The sequence below is a fragment of the Stegodyphus dumicola genome, chromosome 11, assembly GCF_044657685.1.
Source record: "Stegodyphus dumicola isolate Sdum_Otavi_A_Nest chromosome 11, ASM4465768v1".
In the NCBI taxonomy this organism is placed as follows: domain Eukaryota; kingdom Metazoa; phylum Arthropoda; class Arachnida; order Araneae; family Eresidae; genus Stegodyphus; species Stegodyphus dumicola.
This window is the reverse complement of record NC_140778.1, coordinates 160,320,815-160,345,203: the sequence shown is the minus strand read 5'-3', so window position 1 is coordinate 160,345,203 and position 24,389 is coordinate 160,320,815. Positions and strand designations below refer to the sequence as shown.

Genomic DNA, 24,389 nt, shown 5'->3' with positions numbered 1-24,389 from the left:
TTAATGTTGCAGATTGCGTTGTTCCTTAATCTTCGAATTGGATTCGGCTTATTATTTTTTGCAGACTGTTAGAGCAATTTTATAAAAGTAAGCTTGAACTTTCGATTATGTCAAATAGAATTTCTGATATATATTTACTAATATGTAAAGGATCTACAAAGCGAAAGTATGTTTCGAAGTCCATTAAACAAAAAGTGGAATTGCTGCAAAAAATGGATAAAGGCATATCCTTTGTTTATCTAAACTTTAACGTTTGTTTATCTTTAACGCCGAGGCGCGCAATGAATTGGAAGTTGTTCTGTCAGCACTATCCTTATCTTCAGAGCAGATGTTTTTATTTTATTTGGCTTATAATTCCTTACTAAATGTAGTATTTCATCTCGATGTACTCTGTCTTTGATATGATTTAAATCAAATTGCTCGTCATTATAATTCGCTTCCGATAGCGAAGAAAGTAACAGAGGTTATTGAAAACGAAAAAATTTCGATTGACAAATTAGTCGGTATTCTGGACACAGCAATTATAGGACTTGAACAGCGGAACTTTGTAACTAAACAAGAAATTGTCTGTTTATAGAATTAAAGAGAATGTATTATCACATAAAAAACGAAGCAACTTAAACAACTTACATTGAAAGAAATGTTTAATAAAGTAAACAAAAAAAATAATAACTTTTTTTTTTGTAAATTTTGGTACCTTTTAGATCATAATTGTTCTTTATTTCATAAATTACGGTTTCATATTTTTAATTTTATAATTTCTGCATGCCATCCTACCAGATTTAAACTGATGATCTATAATTTGGAAAAATTGATAATCCGGAATAGCCGAAGTCCCGACGAGTCCGGATTAACGACTTATGACTGTATTTATTTGTTTGCTTTTTTAAGCATTTATTTCAATGTAACTTGTTTAATTTTTTGTGAAAACACTTTCTCTTTAATTCTTTAGATAGAAATTCTTGTTCAATAGCTAAGTTGCCTGGGATTTAAAAAAAATAATAAGCTTTTTTTTTTTTTTTTTTTGTAAATTTTGATACCCTTTAGATCATGATTGTTCTTTATTTCATAAATTACGGTTTCATATTTTTAATTTTATAATTTCTGCATGCCATCTTACCAGATTTAAACTGATGATCGATAATCCGGAATCGCCGAAGTCCCGACGAGTCCGGATTAACGACTTATGACTGTATTTATTTGTTTGCTTTTTTAAGCATTTATTTCAATGTAACTTGTTTAATTTTTTGTGAAAACACTTTCTCTTTAATTCTATAGGTAGAAATTCTTGTTCAATAGCTAAGTTGCTTGGGATTAAAAAAAAAAAAAAAAAAAAAAAAAAACGAGGAGGAAGCAGTGGAATTACTACAGAGAAAAGGGATTTCTCATAGCTGAAAATTTTATAAAAATAATCCTGAAATGATATGTTTTACCAATTACGATACACCAAAATAATGTTTCAATCTTGGATCTTGCTCAGAAAAAAAGTCTCAGATCTCAGACTTGGTTTGAAGGATCGCATATAAATTTCCTTGGAGCTGTAAAATTTATGTACCATTGATACTATGGACTGACCTCAGTTGAGTTTTGTAATATGCAATACAGTTGTTGATTGGAACAATTATATGCAGAAATTTTTTTAACCATTTTATATCTAGGTATGTCTCATGCTTGTTTCTTGTTTTTCTTGGTTAATAAATGTTATTTTATCAAATCCTAGTTGATTTCTCATTTAAACCAGAACACTGCACAATCCTAAATGTTGGAAATTATTTCTTACAAATTTTAATTTTTATGAAAATTGTTAAAAAATATATAGAAGCATTTATCATGCCAGCAAATTGGAGTTAATGGCAATCGTATAGACATTGAACAGGTTAAGAGAATTCTTAATCGACATAAGATTTACAATATAGAAGCATTTACTGCAAGAAAGAATTATTTCTAATGTATCAGCTAAGTAATTTGACAATTGTAGTGTTTAAATATTAATTACATTGGCAAAATGACAATTTTATGTGCTATCTCTCTTGCAAGAAATAGATCTCATTTTAAAAGCATGAAAATATTTTAAGACTTGTTTTTAATATTTTTTCCCCTCTTATTATACAGCAAGGATTATATACACCATAAGTTTGGCATATTGTTACTATTTTAGGTTATGTGCTATTAATATGCACTAATTTAAAGGTTAAAAATGATGGCAGTTATTTTAATTAATAGTGTTAAGTTGATATAATTGCAGAACAATTTCCAAATTTTAATTAAAATCAGATTTTTTAATACATAATGAAAGCAATCTTTCATTGAACAATTTTATAAACAAATTGGTATATATCAAATGACTATTTACCATTAATTTAAATGGAAAAAGGTTCTCGGATTAGGAAAGAAAAAAAAAAAAAAAAACTTTCAAATTATATTTAAACAAATTAAAATTACTAAAATATAAACTGATGTAATAAATATATAGTCTAATTAATAATATATATATTATTAATTAGTATTTAAAAGGCCAACAAGTGCATTATAATTACAGGTAGTTGAGTAATGATTATGTTAGGTATCCTAAGTTGTCAAAGATCTGATAGTAAGATATGCAATTCTTTTATGCAGAAAGAAGAACGAGGATCATTTAGTAGTATCTTAACCATTGCTTGAGTGTGTACTGTTCCTATGATTTCTATGCCTGTTTGCTCACAGCACTCGCAATTCAGGTTTATATTGTCTTATGGTTAGCGTAAAATATTAAAATTAATATATTCAATAAACAAACATTTTTTTTTCATACATGATCAAAGCATTTTGAAAAAATTGCGTTAGATCAGTATACTTTCTTAAAATTAAGGCGTACATTTTTGCAGTCATTACATTAAATAAAAATATTAAATGATAATTTCACTTTTTCATTCTAGAAAAATGAAAATCCATGCTTTCTTTTACTACCCTTAGTTCTTTCTGAGAGTAAATTTAAGACCTTTGTAAAAGAGAAGTGGCATAAAGGATTTAGTTATTATAGTCATATAATTTGGGAATAATAAATTTCCAAATATTAATTTTTAATGTTTAGAGATTGAGTGGGCTTTCTACTAAAAATACAGAACTTACCATTGTTCAGATATAATTTCATTTTTTCTTTCAAATTATTGAAGTCACATAAGAGATTTTTGAAGAACAAACAAAAAAAAAAAAAAAAAAAGTACCACATATATTTTTGTTTTGATGCACTGTATTCATACAATAAATCTGTATTTATTTTGAAAATTTTAGAATGAGAATTAAAGGGGTGCAAGTTGGTGGCATTTAAATTTCACTTCACTTTGTGGCATTTGTGTATACAGCAGAACTTAAATTGCGTCGGTACTTCTCAGTTTTCGAGATAAATTATAATTTCAGCCGGAGCTGTAAATAAAAGGGCTCAGGCACTTTTTTAATGCAAGTGAACTACAATTTTAACACAGAAATTTTGTTTTAATAGTAAACATGTCTTAAAAATCATTCTAACTTCTGAATACAAGCCTGTCTTTCCATCGCAATCAAGCCTTGCACAGAGATTGAGACTTTTGAGGAAAGAAAAGCCTCCAATTATATGTCAAAGGCTTATTCTCCAGGATATGCAATGAATTTATGAGAGCGGGTAAATTTTGTATTCCCTTAAAGAACTAAAAGTGACACCCTGGTCGTGGACGTTCCATGCTAGTGACTTCCTTCTGCAGATCTGTAGACTTTCTGAATGATGTAACCAAACGGGAGCTTGCCACTTGTACCGAGAAGTTATATATTTATTCTCACGTTGTATTCAGGAAAAGTAATCAGGGAAAATTTCTGCTTGACGGCTAGAATTATATCGACAGGGCATCGCGATCAGGTAGTCTTGAACTCTTCCCTCTTTATCTTCAAAGCTACACTTTTCAGTTAAATTGCTTTCCATACCCACATAATCCTTCTAGAATTCTCACTTTTCTCCTTAGTGGAGCTTTAATCGTTTTATCTTTTTTCCTTGGAGTGCTGAAAAAAAAAAGAGTGATACTTGTCATCCCTTGGAATAGTACATTTTAATGTGTAATCAGGGTTTAAACTCAGACGGAGATTAGCTGAGCTGCTTCTTAGCATCTAAGTGGAATTGTAATTCCGGACAATGCCTCACATAAGACGAGGTCCGATACTTTTTTCCTATTTAACTATTCAAAATTAATTTAATAACTTATTAAATTTCTCTTTATCTTTACATTTTTCTTAATTTAATTAGTTAATTTAATGAAATTAATTAATTTAAATTTATTATCTAATTATTAGCTATTTTAACTATTTATTTATTTTTTCTTTCCTCCGTCACAGTCTTCCATAGGGGTCCAGCACTTCTAATTTTATAAATTAAGCCCTGGTATACAGCATGGAAAAAGAAGTCCTCAAGAGTTAATGGGAACGGAAGAGAGGTAGTTGATCATTGGATCTATCTCATGGTCATTGTTTCAAAATGAGATAGAGCTGGGCAAATTCATATCGTCACCTATAATGTGTCCAAGGTTTAAACTAATGACAGACATAATCAAGTGCACTCTTGGTCAATGATTTCTTAGACGTTTTTGACGTTACTATCAGAGGAGTCTGTGATTATATTTAGAATTGTGGTGATGGCGATAAGGAGCGCGCCTTGCGCCCTCCGATAAGTGTGGCAACCCTAGAGGAGAAGTTTCTTACGAGTAGCGAGCAGAGCGAAACAGGCAGGCTGTCGGGCAGTGTGCGCGAAGTTCCGAAATAAAGCTTAATTTTTATTGTGCACTATGTCTTGTTAATATTTATATTAATGCAGTAAGAACATAATCTGTGATATGGAATTCGAGGATTGGTGGTAAAAACATAACAGGAAATTACCATAATGGTAACCCGGACTGTGTTAAATCGTATGAACAGTTCTCAAGCACTTTCGGTTTTGACTACAAGCCATCACTCAAGATCTCCAAACCAGAAGTAATGGATTACATCGGTTTTCATCCTCCGAATCACAGATGAGTAGTAATTATAGATCATTTTATAATTCTGTTTTCTACTTATCATTTAATTTCATTTTCTTTAGTTAAATTTTTGCTTTTATTTTGGCTTAAAAACCTTGCACAATGTCTGATGTTCATGCCGTCCAAATTCCGGTTTATAACCGATCAGACCCATCTTTATGGTTTATTATGTGTGAAAGTACTTTTGCTCTTGCCACCCCCAAACCTATCACAGAATCCATTACTAAATATAATTATGTAGTTTCTCATCTTCCTCCAGATATCGCATCACTAGTACGGGATTTACTTATGAAACCAGACCCTATTGATCCATATGCAAAGCTTAAAACTGAGTTAATAAATCGTTCAGGAGAATCTTCTCAGCAAGAAATTCGCCAATTATTATCTGGAGAAGAATTAGGTTCTCGAAAACCTTCCGATTTGCTTAGAAATATGAAACGTCGAGCAGAATCTTTAAATGTTCCTGATAACTTAATGTTAGAATTATTCCTTCAACGTTTGCCTTTGACTGTTCAGTCTATTTTGGCAGCGGTTTCCAATTTAACTGTAGATAAAGCTGCAGAAATTGCCGACAGAATTTTAGAAGTAAATCCAACCCCAGGGACTTGTGCCGTTTCTCGCACAGTCGATCAGTCTCTTGAGGATAAATTATTTAAACAAATAGAAAAATTAAACAAACGTATTGATCGCATTTCTCTTTCTCGTGGTCGCTCGCCAAATCGCGGAGATCGCATTAAGGAAAGAAGCAATTCCAAAAGGAGAGATTATTCTGTTTGCTGGTATCATAGACGTTTCGGGAAAAAGTGTAGAGATGACAAATGTACAAAACCTTGTTCATGGCAGGGAAACGAAACCAGCAAAGAATAGAGGCGACTTATTCTTTGCCTCAAGTTTCACGTCGCCTGTTCGTTCGTGACCGTAGAACAAACCTTTCATTCTTGGTCGATACTGGCTCTGACGTGTCCTTACTTCCAGCAAATAATTCTCAAAAACGGAATTCGTCCCAACAAACACTTTTCGCTGCTAATTCTTCTACTATTCATGTTTATGGTCAAAAAACACTTTCTTTGGATTTCAAATTAAGACGACAGTTTACATGGACTTTTCTTATAGCAAATGTTAGTACACCCATTCTTGGAGCAGATTTTCTCCATTTCTTTGAATTGGTCCCTGATCTCAGAAACAAATGTCTCAAAGATTTAAAAACGCATTTTAAAACCGTCGGTTGCGTGAAAAATGCAAGCATTTATTCAGCAAAAACTGTATTTAATGATACACCATATCACAAAATTTTAAAAGAATTTCCTTCAGTTACTAGATTACCAGATCCTAACCAACCTGTTAAACATAACACCGTTCATTATATCATAACTAAAGGTCCACCTGTGGTTGCAAAACCTCGTCGGTTAGCTCCAGATCGCTTAAAAATAGCAAAACAAGAATTTCAAACTATGATGCAATTGGGGCATTTGAGACCTTCGAGCAGCAATTATGCATCCCCACTTCACATGGTTCCAAAAAAGGGAAGTCTGGAATGGAGACCTGTAGGAGATTATCGAGCATTGAACGCTCAAACAATAAAAGACAAATACCCTATTCCATGTTTAGCCGATTTTACTGCTGCATTGCACGGTACTAAAATTTTTAGTCATGTCGACCTGATTAAGGCATACCATCAAATACCAATTAACCCAGCCGACATCCACAAAACCGCCATATGCACACCATTCGGTTTATTCGAAAGTATCCGTATGCAATTCGGCTTATGCAATGCATCTGCGACTTTTCAACGTTTTATAGATGAAGTCACGCGGGATTTAGAAGGCGTTTACGCTTTTGTCGATGACTTGCTCATAGCCTCTAAAGATTCTGAGGAACATTGCAGGCATTTGAAAGCTTTATTTTCCAAACTTCAGGAATATGGACTTTGCATAAATGTTTCAAAATGCACCTTTGGTCAAACATCTATTGATTTCTTAGGTTTTCACCTTAGTGAAAACGGAATTGAACCTCTTCCTGACAAAGTCATATGTATTTTAGATTTTCCTCAACCTACCACTCTCACTCAGCTTGGCCGATTTTTAGGCATGTTTAACTTTTATAGATGTTTCATACCTAAAGCAGCACATATTCTTTCTCCTTTAATAAAATTGTTAGAAGGCTATATTAATAAAAAGAAATCTCGTTCTCGTGTTCAGGATTCATCCCCACAATTAAATTGGAACGAGAATGCTGAACAAGCCTTTATTGCTGCCAAAAATGCCATTGCTCAGGCTACCCTTTTGAGACACCCTATTCCCGGAGCCCAGCTAAGCATCTGGGTAGATGCCTCAGACGTCGCAATCGGCGGCACACTTATGCAGTTGTCTCAACAAACATGGGAACCTAGAGCATTTTTCTCTATGAAACTCAGTAAAAGTCAACAGAAATGGTCCGCGTACGATAGGGAATTATTTTCTATTTATTCTGCAATTAAGAAATTCCGACACATGTTAGAGGGCAGAAATTTTATAATTTATACGGATCAAAAACCGTTAATATACGCTTTTAAACAGAACCCTCATAAATGTTCACCTCGACAATTGCGCCATTTAGATTTTATTTCTCAGTACTCTACTGATATTAGGCATGTGCAAGGTTCAAAAAACGTCGTTGCTGACGCTCTTTCAAGAATCGAAATTGATTCCATAACAAAATCTCCATTTTTGGATTTTAAAAAATTTTCGGAAGCTCAAAGGCATGATCCGGAGGTACAAGACCTTCTCAAAAACAACACATCATCTTTGAAACTGGAATTTAAACCGTGCCAATATTCTGATGGTAATATTCTTTGTGACATATCAACCGACATTCCTCGTCCATTTGTTCCGAATTCCTTTCGCAGACTCATCTTTAATCATCTGCATAATCTGTCACATCCAGGAATTGCAGCTACTACGAAGCTTATTTGTTCTCGTTATGTATGGCCCGATATGAAACGTCATATCAAAAATTGGGTGAAATCCTGTGAATCTTGCCAAAAATCGAAAATTACTAGGCATACTAAAGCACCACTGGGCACATTCTCTCTTCCTGATGCACGTTTTTCAGAAATCCATATGGATATCGTCGGACCGTTACCTCCATCAGAAGGCAACGTGTACCTTTTGACTCTAATAGATAGATTCTCCAAATGGCCTGAAGCCATTCCCATCCCGGATATGAAAACGGAAACCATTTGCAGAGCCATCTTCAACTGTTGGATATCTCGTTTTGGCTGCCCATCGATCATAACAACAGACCAAGGTTCTCAAATGAGATCCGCACTTTTTGCAGAATTCACGCGCATTTTGGGTACGAACAGAATCACAACAACAGCCTATCATCCAATGTCAAACGGCATTGTTGAACGATTTCATCGACATTTAAAATCTTCTCTCAAGGCTCACGAGACCAATAACTGGACTGAAACACTACCAGTTGTTATGCTTGGTATTCGGACAGCCGTAAAGGAAGATCTACAGTCATCTTGTGCTGAACTGGTGTACGGCACAACTCTCAAGCTGCCTAGTGATATGATAACGTCATCTAAGAGATCTCCGTATGACACACAATTTATCACGAATCTTAGGCATAGAATGCAACAATTGAATCCAATAGCAACATCTGCACATTGCCAAGAAAAATGTTACGTAAGTGCTACCTTAAAGTCGTGTACGCATGTATACTTACGTGTCGATCGAGTAAAGCCACCTCTGTGCCAACCATATACAGGTCCGCATAAAGTTCTTTCTAGAACGGACAAAACTTTCACAATTGATGTTAACGGTCTGAAATCTACTGTGTCTATAGACCGTGTGAAACCAGCCTATTTGCTTTCGGACTCTAATTTGCCTGAACTGAAAACAAATAAAGACTTAAAGACAGTTCAGCAGAATAAATCTGCAAACGAACTCTCTAAGACACAAACTGTCACCAGATCGGGAAGACATGTTCACTTCCCTAAGAAACTTGCTTCTTACATAACAATTTAAAACACTTTTTTAAAATTCATATCTTAACATATTTCTTGTTATTTCATGTTTATTATATGTGTCAATACCTTGTTATATATTGAATTGCATTTTGATCTTTTCTAATTTTATATTCTAATTTTGTAATCATAAAAAAAATACCCGACAGCACGGATACTCTGAGATAATTTCATAACCTATGTCGTTCCTTTGAATAGCCATTAAAGGAACTGGGGGGAAACTCTGTGGTGATGGCGATAAGGAGCGCGCCTTGCGCCCTCCGATAAGTGTGGCAACCCTAGAGGAGAAGTTTCTTACGAGTAGCGAGCAGAGCGAAACAGGCAGGCTGTCGGGCAGTGTGCGCGAAGTTCCGAAATAAAGCTTAATTTTTATTGTGCACTATGTCTTGTTAATATTTATATTAATGCAGTAAGAACATAATCTGTGATATGGAATTCGAGGATTGGTGGTAAAAACATAACAGGAAATCACCATAGAATTTAACTAAATCAAAACTTACTATGTCTTATTAATTGCTTCAACATTCAATTAATTTATTACAGTCAAAAGTCGTTAATTCGGACACCCATAATCCGGACCTCAAAGCTAAAAACTTTCTGCGCATGTGCCGCGTTGACGCATGCGCATAGACGTTTACGCGTGCGCGTAATACCTTTACGACTACGCATATGTGTGTGCGCAAGCGCAGAATACGTTTGCGCGTGCGCTTTTAATGTATAACGGACGGTATAAGCTAAAATTATCTAATTATCTATTTAAGTTAATGTTGATGATTGCATTGTTCCTTAATCTTCGAACTGGATCCGGCTTATTATTTTTTACAGACTGTAAGAGCAATTTTATAAAAGTAAGCTTGAACTTTCGATTATGTCAAATAGAATTTCCGATGCTGGAGCTCCCAAAGGATCTACAAAACGAAAGTATGTTTCGATGTCCATCAAACAAAAAGTGGAATTGCTGGATAAAGGCATATCCTTTGTTTATCTAACCGTTCCGAAATCTGTTTATCAATTCCACGCTGCTCTGCGCGGCGGGGGAGGGGGAACGTCGTGGCGTGCAATGAACTGGAAGTTGATCTGCCAGCACTATCGTTATCTTCAGAGCAGATGTTTTTATTTTATTCGGCTTATAATTCCTTACTAAATGCAGTATTTCATCTCGATGTGCTCCGTCTTTGATATGATTTAAATCAAATTCCTCGTCATTATAAATGTCACGAATACAAATCAAATAGCTTTCTGGTTGCAATTTTCTAATTTCGGCTATGCGTAATGTATGCTTTACGCATGCGCGCGTTGAAAGAAATGTTTAATAAAGTAAACAAATAAATATTAAGCATTTTTTTTTGTAAATTTTGATACCCTTTAGGTCATAATTGCTCATTATTTCATAAATTACGGTTTTATATTTTTAATTTTATAATTTCTGCCTGCCATCTTACCAGATTTAAACTGATGATCTATAATCCGGAAAAATCGATAATTCGGAATCGCCTAAGTCCCGACGAGTCCGGATTAAAGACTTTTGACTGTATTGTGTTCGGTATCTTTCTGTAAAACGTATAAAATATAAGAAAATATTACATTGGCTGCATTTTTTTCACCTTTTGCCTTTAGAACTAATGTCCTACCATTTCTCTGGTTACATTTCTCATAACAGCTTGTGCATCGGCTTCTTTCTGTTATTTCTAGTCATCACCCCAGTCTATATTTGTACAGAGGCACTTTTTTGACAATTTTGCTTTGCTGTAAAAAAAAAAAAAAAAAAAAAAAAAAAAAAAAAAAAAAAAAAGTGAAGTGTCTGCTTAGAAATTTTTGTTTTAACAGAAACTAAGTTTTGGAAAGTACAAATTATCATCTGCTACTGCACAGATATTTTTTCATGCAAAACAGCACTTATAAGAGAAGCAGTGGATGGGAACCTGTGTTTCTGCTTATTGTGAAGAAAGTTATTCGTATCTAGTTATTAAAAAACTCTGTGAAAGAGCTATGGTTTTTCTATATCTGAATCTACGATAGGTAATATTGTCAACAAGAAAGAGAAAAGAACATCAGAGTTCGGCTTCAAGTGAAAACATTTTTCCAAATGCATCAAAAGAAAAAGCGAAGTATTTCGAATGTTGCAAAGGTAAGATTATGTTAAAAGAAAGTTCGCAAAGCCAAAGGACAGTTGAAAAATCATTAAAATTCTCCGTGTCAATTGTAAACAAAGTGATTAATGCTGATTCGAAAAGTCGAAAAAACATAATGTGCACAGTCTTTCAACATGACATACCACCAAATGCAGAATTCTTTATGAGAAAAATTTATCCAGACAAAAATGAAAAAATGTTTTCATGATAGATGAATCTTGGAAGCATTTAAATGACTGCAACAAAAAGAGATACATGATCATCAAAGAGGGAAAACAATCTTAAAACACGGTTCAAAGAATCTAAACAAAGCTTTTTTTTTTTTTTATGATTGCTGCTGGTTTTTCATCTAAAGGAAAATTAAAAATAAAGAGAGTGGAGAAAAGTGTTAAGATCACCTTCATATGTTATCAGAAACCTATTTTATACCCAGTTTTTAAATTTGAAATACATTCTCTCTACCCACAGCGTCATCAATTAGTAAAACTACATCAAGACAAAGCAAGCAGCCACATTTCAAAATCTACTGTTAATTTCCTGGAGGGGGGAAGAAAAAAAAAAACGAGTATCTAGGCTATACCATTAACTCATATCCCTACAAAATTTCCTGATGTATCTCTCATGGATTTTTGTGCATCTAGACTTTTCGAAAACATATTATCCAAACTTCGACTTACGACCTTTCTCGGAAAGCTGGTAAAGAGAAATGGAATAAAGTATCTGTTCCGATGTTACAAAAAAGCTTTCTTCTTTTGGAAACTATGGCGGAAAAAGATAGTGAAAAATAAGAGTTATCAAAAGAACATTTAAAACACATTTTAGGTGAAATATTTGTTTAAATACAACAAAAATCATCCAAACAATGTGTGATCAGCCTCCCTATGTGTTTTTCCTGTATCTCTTCTACTTCATTTATTCCAACCATTTCCAAAACCATTGATTCTCAGAATAGTTTTACAGATACCTTTTCATTTTTGTAGATAATTCAAGAATTATTAATTAAATAAAACTAATATTTCTTCCGGAAATAAACAAATGAACGGAGAAACTATCAAATATACACAACATTTTTCAACATATCCTTCTCAGGATTTTAAGATAACACAAAATTTATAATTCTATAATAAAATTAGCTTTTACGATACCTTAAATGAAATGTACTTGAGGGAATGAGGAATATACTTACCAAGTTGCAAAACTGAAATGCTATTCTATAAGCAGATCAATATTTGACATACAGTGTAACTTACATAAGGATATTATTTTATACATTACATAAGGATTCATTTAATACTTTTAGCAAAACCTTTATTTATACTGTTTTATCACAATACCCAAGAAGTGAGATTTCAACAATTCATTAACTTTTAATTCAAATTCAACAACATAATATTCAATTCAAAAATTAAAATAATTCTAATGCTAACTTATACAATACAGAGTTTGAAATCCGGTCGTCCATTATTCGGAATGATCTAAAATCCGGACCTCAAAACCACGACCAACATTTTCTTCGTAGCCTTTACGCATGCGCATTTGATTCCCCCCCTTCGGCATAATAAGACATCTGGAGAGACCCGATTCTTAATTTCACTTTGATACTAAATAATATACCTTGTTATTGAAGAAATAATCATTTTAGCATAAATTTGTACGATCAGTAATTTTCCTCCGTATCTGCTTTGGCACACATCTCAAACCGAAACATTTCACATAGATACATCGTTGCTCTGACGCCAACCTGGAGAATCATTATTTATTATACAGTACAAAATCTGAAATCCGGACGTCCATTACCCGGAATGATCTAAAATCCGGACATCAAAGCCACAAACATTTTTTTGGGTATGCTTTAAGCATGCAAATTTGATTTTTCCTTGCATAATAAAACATGTGAAGATTTTAATTTTTAATATTGAAGATTTTCACTTAAAATTCCGATTCTTAATTTCACTTAGGCATTAAATAAAATACCTTGCTATGGAAAAACAATCATATAAGCATAAACTTGTGAAATTAATAATTTGGCACCATAGCTGAGTACAGTCAAAAGTCGTTAATCCGGACTCGTCGGGACTTCGGCGATTACGGATTATACATCATCAGTTTAAATCTCGTAAGATGGCATGCACAAAAAAATTAAAAATATGAAACCGTATTTTAGGAAAAAAAGAACAATTATGATCTAAAGGGTATCAAAATTTACAAAAAAAGAAGCTGAATATTTATTTGTTTACTTTATTAAACATTTCTTTCAATGTAAGTTGTTTCGTTTTATGTGATAATACTTTCTCTTTAATTCAATAAACGGACATAATTTCTTGTTCAGTTACAAAGTTCCGTTGTTCAAGTCCCGTTAATTGCTGTGCCGAGAATACCGGCTAACTTGTCAATCGAAATTTTTTTCGTTTTCACTAACCTCTCTGTCACATTCTTCATTTCTTTATCAGCTTATTTTTTTGTAACAATTCCACTTTTTGTTTGATGAACATCGAAACATACTTTCATTTTGCACGATCCTTTGGGAGCTCCAGAATCGGAAATTCTATTTGACATAATCGAAAGTTCAAGTTTACTTTTATAGTATTGCTCTTAAAGTCTGCAAAAAATAATAAGCCGGATCCAATTCGAAAATTAAGGAACAATGCAATCATCAACATTAACTGAAATCGATAATTAGATAATTTTAGCTTATACCATCCGTTATACATAAAGCGCGCACGCGAAAACGTATTCTGCACACTCATATGCGCAGTCGTAAAAGGTCTTACGCGCATGTGTAAATGCCTATGTGCATGTGTCAACGCGGCGCATGCGCAGAAAGTTTTTAGCTTTGAGGTCCGGATTATAGATCATTCCGAATTAACGACTTTTGACTGTATCTGCTTGGCATACATCTCAAACCGAAACATTCACCTATTTTATATCTCTGACAATCTTAATACGTGACAGCTTCAGTAATAAGTGATGCAGTGATGTCTAAACTTTTTTTTTATATTAGCAATTGAATAACAAGAGTATGGCAACCTTGTATGCTAACTTTATGCTTGGCGATGATTATAGATTTTTAAATGCTCTAAGAAATGCCGATGAGGAAAAATTCAACAATTTTTTTTTTCATATGCTAAAAATAGATTTTGTTAATGAAACTCATATGCCAAAAGATTACATTTAGTGCCATTTTAATTAAGAACAACTGATATGTTATTCACCATAAACTCAGAAGCGGGGTCAAAATATGTCGGCACCGGACGGCAGAATTTAGGGAAGACGAAATTTTGGGAAGCACCGAGCGGCAAAATTAAGGGATGAGAAGTTTTTTATGATTTAGAGAAAGCACTGGGATGCAGAGTTTAGGTTCGGTGAAAATTTAGAACTTATGAAGGCGCTTTGTAGCAGAATTTAGAATCCGTACAGACTGCACCAGGTGGTATTTAGTGCCGGTCCTAGATAAAGCGTTAAGTATATGTGGGAGTTTATTTATTCAGGACTCAAATTAGTTTTAAGCATGTGCAAGAAATAAACATAGGTATAGTAAATAACTAAACTAATACAATTCAGGCTTAATTCAGTACGTAATAGGAGCAAGCTAAAATTTAGCGAAACAACTTGGCTTTCGTCGCCAATCTTGTGATACACAGCCAATAATTTATAACAGATGCTACTAAAACTAGGCTAAAATTATCTTTACTCATTCTAAGGCATTTCATTTCAATATAGCGGACTGCGCTGCTCCCTAATCTTTGAGTTTGATCCAGCTTAATATTTTTTGCAGATTGTTATTATTATGGCAATTTTATAAAAACTAAGCTTGAACTTTCCATACGTCGAAAAAAGTTTCCAATTCTGGAGCTGCCAAAGAATCTACAAAGTGAAACCATGTTTCGATGTCCATTAAACAAAAAGTGGAATTGAAAAACATGGATAAAGGCATATCCGTCTCAAAATTATGAGAGGAGTATGGCATTGGAAAGTCAACTGTATAATGACATAAGAAAAAAGGGCTAATCTTATGAGTATGGTTGCCAGAATTTAGTACATTTTAAAAATTTGGCGACTTCTACTAAGGTAGTTGCATTAATACCTAAGTACCGAAACAGATTTTGTAAATGATACTTATAGGTGGAAAGATTACATTTTGAGCTGTATGAATTGAGATTGATTTGCTATTAATGTAAGCCCAGTATCCATTTCAGAGTTTATGCTGCGACACTTGGGGAGAATTTTTAGTACTTGGAAAAACACTGAGGCAAAATCTTTATAATTTAGCAGTGGGATGTAACATTTGGGGGTGGCAAAATTTTTAGAATTTAGGGAGGCGGCAGCAGAATTTTGGACCCGCAAATAGTGCACTGGATCGCAAAATGTCTAGCACTAGTTCTGGTCAAGCTTTACGTGTATGTGGGAATGTATTTATTTGAGACTCAGATAGTCCTTAATCATATGCAGGAGATAGGCATAAATAACTAAACTAATGTAATTCTAGCCTAACTTCCTCAGCGTGCAATAGAAAATTTAACAGAACAACACATCGCCAATCTCATGATATATTGCAAATAGAGTATAGCAGACACTAGCCAAGTTTCATGACGATAGCTACAAATTTTAAGAATTTTGGATATTGCAAACAAAAAGTGAAATTTTCAAATTACTGGAATTTGTAGAGAAGGGGTAATAAATAAATATTTATATTACCCTCATTTATTACCAAGTTTTTCATTGCAATGGCAATGTCCCAATCATCAATCAACTAATAGGCAGCAAAACCTGTAATATAGTTCTAAATCCAGAAAAATCACCACCGATAGTCACAGACATGTTGTTAAAAAAGATTGGTGAAATTAAAGATAAAGTATTAGCACAAAAAAACAAAGTAAATTAAATAATTTACATTGAATGAAATGTTTAATAAAGCAAAGAAATAAATACTGAGCTTTCTTTGTAAATTCTGATTCTTCCCATAAGGTCACAAAGGTTTCCTTATTTCATAGTTTAAATTTTTAATTTCTACGTGTCATTTTAAAAGATTTAAATTGATGATTTATAATTTGAAAAAATCCCAAAAGTGGAATCATCTAGTCTGGATCTCAAACCTCGTACTGTACTTTTTTTGGCCTTTAAGTATTTTCTGTCTATGCTATTATAACTTAATTTTGTTATGCAAGATATTTTCTCTTTGATTTGAATTACAGATTTATCAACTGGAATTTGAAATTTTAAAATAAAAGTATTTATATGGTTTTCTTTTATAAATGAAGATGCTAAGTGACTTTACTGAGGAAAAAAAATACTGTAAAATACTACAATATATTTCACATAGGAAAATGTATTATATTTCATGTCTGGAATTTCTGTTTTAATTATTCTGTAATTAAATTTAATTGGTATATCAAACACTTAAAATGACAAAACGATTTTAGAAACATCAGATGCAATCATTAACTTGTATTCAGTCAACTATACATTCTGTTTATACTACCAATTAATTTTCTAAAGTGTAAGAAGCTACAGTGGAACCTCGAGATACGAGCACCTATATATATGAGAAATTCAAAGATTATGAGGAAAGCACGAGTGAAAAATTCGTCTCTAAATACAAGCACTGACTCGAGTAACAAGCCAGGGTGTTGGTATGCGTGGCGAGCTTCCCGATCCGGCTCGTCTTGAGGAATCCTCTCGTCAGATCACTCAGAGTTCTTTGATCTACGCGCTTGTACGCTTACGAGTTGTTTTTAGTCCAAAGGGGCAATTTGCCCTGGAGGACTATTATTTTCGTTTTGGCATTTTGCCTTGGTTCATTATAAATGTCCTATTCACTTTTCGAATTTTTGCTAACAAGCATTATCACCCTGTATTATATTTAAATAATGAAGAATCTTCATAAATGTATGTATGCTTCTTGCGCTGTGATAAAACAAAGATACCTAGAGCCATCCAATTTTGAATAACATATGTTTCCACCCAAATATGGGAATGTGGAAGCCCAAATTTGGAATTTTATTTTTTGTTTCATATTTTGCAAAACTTTAATGAATATTTTACTTTTAATGTGAAAATATTTTTATTTCACCATGCCTCCCAAGAAGATTGTTACCTCAACTAGTGCTGCAAAATAGAAAAAGGAAGCCATGGCTGTGAAATTAAGAAAGAAATCATAGATAAACATAAGTGTGGGTTAGGAGTGATGGAATTCGCAGACTTACGACCATTCAACATCGACAATCTGCACTATTCTGAAGAAGAAGGAAGAAATTAAGAAACTTCATGTGGCCAAAGGAATTACTATTACATCCAAGCACCATGCAAACCTCCTAGAAGATATTAAGAAACTGTTGTTGGTGTGGATTAACGAGAAGCAGTTAAAAGGAGATTTGGTGTCAGAAGCTATAATTTGCGCTAAGGCTCGGAATCTTTAGATGGACCTCCTCCGAAAAACACCAGGTACGTTGACTGAAGATGAGATGGTAATGAGATTTTGGGGGTGCTGAAAGGATTAGCTGGATTTCCATTATTTTCAATGGGGAGGTTTGATTCTAGATACAAAAAATTCACTATGCAAGTTCAATGCTGGAAAAAATTAAACTCGTATCTCGAGGTTCCACTGTATTAAAATTTTACAACTACATTTAATATTTAAAAATTCAAACTTTTAACAACATCATAAGCAAAGTGCAATTCAGTATGAAGGACTCATGTTCAGGAATGAGAGCAATGTGAGAACCACACATTCATCTCATTCTGAATAACTGAATCTGTCTCAAAACTTTTCAACTTTCCTTCCCTCTTTCATCAGAAAACTTGTTTAATATCATGGATAAGGAAATGTTGCTTAAAGTTCGCATTTCTTTAAAAGAATCTTGCGGTGTAAACCATGTGGATTGCGATGTATACTGCATACAAGAAGTTTTTCTCTTATAGAAGTTAATAAATGATGAATTAAATTTAGATAAAATTACAAGTTACATACAAGGAAAAAGCTCTTAAATGGACACAATATGTAAAGGTGCTTGTTAATTTAAATGAATTTTCATTTAAATGAATGATTACATATCTCATACACACAAGGCTTCAACTCAAAAGCTTCTATTTTATGTAAATAAACATGTTCCTTCAAATTCTTCCTCTAGCCAAATTATTTCTTGCATACTTCACACAAGAGGTTTCTCTCCTGATGTCGATACATGTATGGGCATTTAAACTACCCTTTACCACAAATGAATTTTTATATGTCAGGTTTGCGTTTTCTCTCGTCTGTGAATTACAATATGCTCACTTAAATACTTCTTCAGTCTGAAAAATTTGTTACATATCTCACACATATGAGGTTTCTCTCCAGTATGAATAAGCATGTGATAATGTAAATCGATTTTTCGTCTAAATGATTTGTTACATACTTCACACACATGAGGTTTCTCTCCTGTGTGACCAAGCAAATGGAAGTTTAAACCACCTTTTTGTCTAAATGACTTGTTACATAACTCACACACATAAGATTTCTCTCCTGTGTGAATAAGCATATGCTTATTTAAATATCTCTTTAGTCTGAAGAATTTATTACATATCTCACACATATGAGGTTTCTCTCCAGTATGCAAAAGCATATGATTATTTAATTCAGCTTTTCCATTAAAGGATTTGTTACATACTTCACACACATAAGGTTTCTCTTCCTCGTGAATAAGCATATGCTTATATAAATATCTCTTTTGCCCAAATGACATACTACATATTTCACACACATGAGGTTTTTCTACTGAGTGAATAAACATATGATTGTCTAAATGTTTTTTATGTCTAAATGACTTATTACACATGTCACAAACATGAGGTCTCTCTCCTGTGTGAATAAGCAAATGCTTGTTTAAAGCACCTTTTTGTCTATATGACTTGTTACATAACTCACACACATGATGTTTCCCTTCTATGTGAATAAGCATATGCTGGTTTAAATAACCTTTTTGTGCATATGATGCATTACATACCTTACACACATGTGGTTTCTCTCCTGTGTGAATAAACATATGCTTATTTAAATCACATTTTTGTCTATATGATTTGTTACAGACCTCACACTTATGAGGTTTTTCTCCTGTGTGAGCAAGCAAATGAACTTTTAAACCACACTTTTGTACATACGACTTGTTACATAACTCACACACATAACGTTTTTCTCCTGTGTGAACAAGCATATGCTTGTTTACAGTACCCTTTTGTTTAAAGGTCCTTTTACATACCTCACACATATAAGGTCTCTCACCTGTGTGAATACGCACATGCCTGTTTAATTCACATTTTTGTCTAAATGACTTGTTACATACCTCACACACATGAGGTTTCTCTCCTGTGTGAGCAAGCATATGAATGTTTAAATTGCGTTTTTTTGGTATGTGACTTGTTGCATAACCCTCACACGACATTTCTCTCCTGTGTGAATAAGCATATGCTTGTTTAAAGCACTCTTTTGTCCAAATGACTTCTTACATACATCACACACATAAAGTTTCTGTGTAGTGAAGTAGATGCACATTTACCATGTTTTCCTCTAAAATGACTTACATTCCTCACACTCATGAGGTTTTTCTACTGTGTAAATAAGTGTATGTTGATTTAAATGACTTATTTCTTAATCACATCTTACGCTCCTCACATACAAAGTCAATTTGTTGTGTGGATGAGCATATGGTTGCTTAATTCATCCTTTTGTATAAATAACTTATTACATTCCTTGCACACATGAGGTTTTTCTCCTGTGTGTATACACATATGTTTGTGTAACTGGATCTTTTGTTGAAAAAAATTGCTTTATTCCTCATAAGGTTTATCTTCACTATGCATGTTTAACTTGCATTTTAGGGTAAATGGTCTGTTACATAGGTACATAAAATTTATGTACTGTGTGAATAAGCACATACATGTCTGAATTACATATCTCATACACACAAGGCTTCTTTCCTGTTTGGTTATGCATGAAAATCCTTTAAAATATTTCTTTTGTCAAATGATAGGTTACATATCTCTAGATAAGGACTATACACATAGCTATAATATTATGGTCTTGATATTACGTAACTAACTACATGATGTTGTTCGCATTCTGTACGAAGTAAAATGCTTTTGCTTATAGAAATTTTACCCTATCTTTCAATATTTTGTTCAAATAAATATATTACATTCTTTCTAAATATACAGTACTGAGTCATATCCAGAGTGCGATGATTTCCAGAACATATTATGAAAACGAAGCTCATCGCAGTTCTCATAAATATGATTTTTTTACCTAAGTTTATATAAAACTTTAATTATGAATTTACGCTTTTAGCTTACATACTACTTTGATTTTCTAGAGTTGTTAGGCAATTCTTAACAATTTGAAGAACTTACATACTTAAACCTGCCAAAGGTATTACAGATTTCACCATGAACATTATATAAAGTATTTCCAGCAGAAAAGGACATTTAGTATTAATTTGTCATCAAATCTCTTCATTCACTCCTTTAAAAAAAAAAAAAAAAAACAAGACAGAGGCCGACGCAAAACATATTGTTTAGCGCCCATTACGTCTTTCTGGCCGCAGGGCGAAAAATCGAGCTTAGCTAAGAAAAGGCATCAAATTATAATAACTATAAATAACTGCACGTAACTTTTTAGAATACATGAAAAAATACCGATAGGAAACTGTTAAAGAAATAAGAAATTATGATCCAAAAGTGAAAACTATTGTAAAGTGACGTATAAAGATCAATCACAATGTGAACAATATTTTGACTCCAATGTTTTTGTTTACATTTTTTTTCTTACTGCAGCTTCTAAGTAATATTGCACGAGCTTCAAGCAGATGTAATGGCTTTCGATAGAGTATGCCTGGATGCCCTCATATACAAATTACACAACCTGGGACTTCCAGGCTACATCACAAACATAATTAAATCCTACCAAGGCCAACTAGATATCTACAGGCCTGCTCCACCGATTTGTGACGTCACAATCGAAGGCGATCGTTCCTCGGTAGACGTAGCCGACTGATTCATTTATGTAGTACGCAGCGTTTTATTTCAAACTCAAGTCAAGTTAAATTAATTTTTACAACTAATATTTCGAATTTTAGGAATAATTACGTACTATGTTACATCGTAATGATGGATATTTAAATACTAAATACTGTTCTACCGATTTATCAAACAGAAAATAAAAATAAGATTCGAGTGATATTGTAAATATAGCAGAGCTGATTTAAATAAACTGAAACATATCTGAACTTTTATACAGAAATAAAATGGACACAAAATTATTTATAAAAAAATTATCGGTATGTTAATATCAATGAAAATACTATTAATGTTAGTTGTTTGATTTTGCGTTGCAGCACAAAAAACAGTATCAAGGATATTAACATTTGGATTTTTGGCATCGAAAAACTCACACTTACCTTGAATTATTCTGCAGAGTCCTTCCGTTACGGCATAGTAATTGTTGAAATCCTCTTGTAGTTTCTTCTTAAGATCAGCATTATTATCGACCATTTTCATCGTGCGAGCAACAGCAACTCCTCGAGCTTTAACTTCCGTTGAGCTCATAGAGATGGTTCTGTTTTTTGCTCTCTCTCTTGCTTGACCATTTTTATAAGTATGATTTTGAATATGTGACTAGCCGGATAGCCTCCAAAATGTCAGTGGATAATAAAGGCAAATGCGTTAACAAGCGGAAGCCTCCTGCTAAAGATATTGACAGCGATGCCCAAAAAATTATTCAACATATCTCTGAATTAAAAGATACCATAAATCAAGTGCAGCAATTACTGACCACGCGCGAAAGCGTCGAATTACGACGATCTATGCAAGCGGAACTAAAAACTCAAGAAAAGAAATTACATTCATTCATCCCTAAACAAGACTTAGATCAAATTATTTCTCAATTCTGACCTCTAACTACTAGCAATAACTCACATGATTGGACAACTGTAAAACGCCCAAAAAGATCACGTAGAGATAGCGGCTTTTCCTATGATTCTCAACCGATTAGCAGCTGCTCGCGATATGATTCACTAAATAATGAAGAAATACTAGATGCAAATAATGAAGATGTTGATATGCCACTAAAAGCTGAAATGCCGAAAAAACCAAATAGCCCGTATCTTAGAGAAACCAAAATACCACCTATTGTTATTACAGATTTTAAAAATATTATTTGGTCGAAAATAAGAAAACATATCAAAGAGAATTTAAAATCGCAAAACTTGTAACTAAAGTCGAAGGAGACAATATCAGATTTCAATTTTTCACAGAAGATAACTTCCGCACAGTGCTAGAGTACCTAGAGAAAGCCCCTATTCCCTTTCATACCTTCCTCCTCACCAAGAAAAAGAATTCACCAAGGAAAGTCAGTGATCAAAGGATTAACGGTACATACACCAATAGAAGAAATAAAAGAGAAACTTAAACGGAATCACAGTTTTAAAATTGCACCAAATTCAATGAATGCAAGACGGAATTCACATGATGCTGCCAGTTTTTTTATTTAGAAACACCGAGAACTGCACAAGAAAAATAAGTTTTTAACATTACGCACATCAGTGACATGCGAGTTCGCATCGCCGGTTATAACACAAGACCAGGACCGGTACAATGCTACCACTGTCAGAGATATGGACACACGCAGCGAGCATGCCACAACCATCCACGATGTGACAGATGTCTTGAAAATCACCAATCTTTCCAGTGCCCTATTAAAGGGAAAAAGAAATAACAGCAAGATGTGTCCTTTGTAGTGGCTTTCACACCGCTACAAGTATTGATTGCCCAGAGTATCCTAGCAAGAAATTCCTACAAAAGCAGAAAACTCCCATTAAAGAAGATTTTCCTAATTTTATAAACAAAATCCAGAACAACAAAAACCTAAAGATCCAGTTAAGAAAACTTATGCAAATGTTACAGCTAATAAACGAAAAAACGAAAATTTCCGAAGTAAAAAATTTAGATGAATTTAAATCCCTAATATTCAAGCTTAAAGATCTCTACCACAAATTTACCAAAGTCACTAACGAGAACGAAAAACTAGATTTTGTTTTACAGGAGCTCGAACTTTTTGTTTAAGTTCACTTGAGCGCACAACTGATCAGATGAAGACGTAGCCGAGTGGACTAGACCTCGACACTTTTGCTTCAGGAGATTATGGGTTCGGTCCCAACCGAACCAGGAAAAATTTCAAATGGGACTTGTACATATTTTTTCAACTTCTCCATAGAATCCAGATTTTTCTTATTTTTTAAATGTCACAGTTTACTTTTATGTATAATATTTATCTTTGCAGAATTTTTTGAACTTGAGAACTTCTGAGCTGTGCTACTGTTGGATTCTCAGTAACTCATGTTTCAAAGATTATTGCTTGCTTATCATATATTGCTTAGAAGGTTTTATAAAAAACTTCTACATAACCGAGCGAGCTATATTCTTCGGTGTAGAAGTTTTTATAAAATCTGCACCGAAGTTCCCCATGAAGTAATCGAAGAGATATATAGTAGTAAAAGTCTCACGACTGAAAACTACTTATGTGTATGAAGATTCAAGATCCGTTTCAATAGTGGCCTTAACATGAAGAGCTCGAACTAAATCCTCTGGAGTGAAGCTGTGCTTGAGATTCCAAGTTGCAGTCTAATGAGTGTCCGTATTCCATTATAGCCGCTGTTAATCCAGTCACGTGGCAGCGATCCGCCGTCTTCATAAGTAGAATTGGATGGAGGAAACTCATTTCCCTCCATTTCAAACACACATTGTGGGAGAATCACTAAACACTATCACATAGGAGTATAGCAAAACACATCCAAAGAGAAACACAAGGTGCGAACGCACTCAAATGGCTTAACTAATTCGGTCTCGCGGAGCGATGAACACACACGTCCCACAAGGTCGAAAGTCAGCAAGCGAATCGAGAATATGCATAAGAAGAATGTAATACATTATGCTTATCATGTTGATCGCACTCAACACCTTTTGCCAGTCTTTCGGAACTTTTTGCCATCCAATTGCTTTATTTGCTTGTTTTGATTTTGAATTCTATAATTGACTCTAAATTGCTTGTACTGCTTATCCTTATGCCATATGAACTTCAATTTTCGCATTGCTTATTTATAATTGGCGCTACGACTGGTTGCCTTTACAACTATGCGCTGATACGCCTATATAAAAATTGCTACTTACCTATAAATAATTCGCGATGGCCATCAGAGTCGTAGC

General features: G+C 33.6%; 1 protein-coding gene across 1 annotated transcript; it reads right to left on the bottom strand.

Moving 5' to 3' along the window:
- Positions 1-12,441: 12,441 nt before the first annotated feature.
- Positions 12,442-21,082, bottom strand: LOC118206086 (uncharacterized). The gene has a single exon (XM_085826179.1). The coding sequence runs from the start codon at positions 19,574-19,576 to the stop codon at positions 18,389-18,391; it is 1,188 nt and encodes a 395-aa protein (XP_085682305.1). The 5' UTR covers positions 19,577-21,082; the 3' UTR covers positions 12,442-18,388.
- Between the last annotated feature and the right edge of the window lie 3,307 nt (positions 21,083-24,389).

Excerpts from the sequence above, each read along its gene's own strand:
- LOC118206086 (XM_085826179.1), bottom strand. The coding sequence starts at position 19,576 with ATGTCGTGTGAGGGTTATGCAACAAGTCACATACCAAAAAAACGCAAT.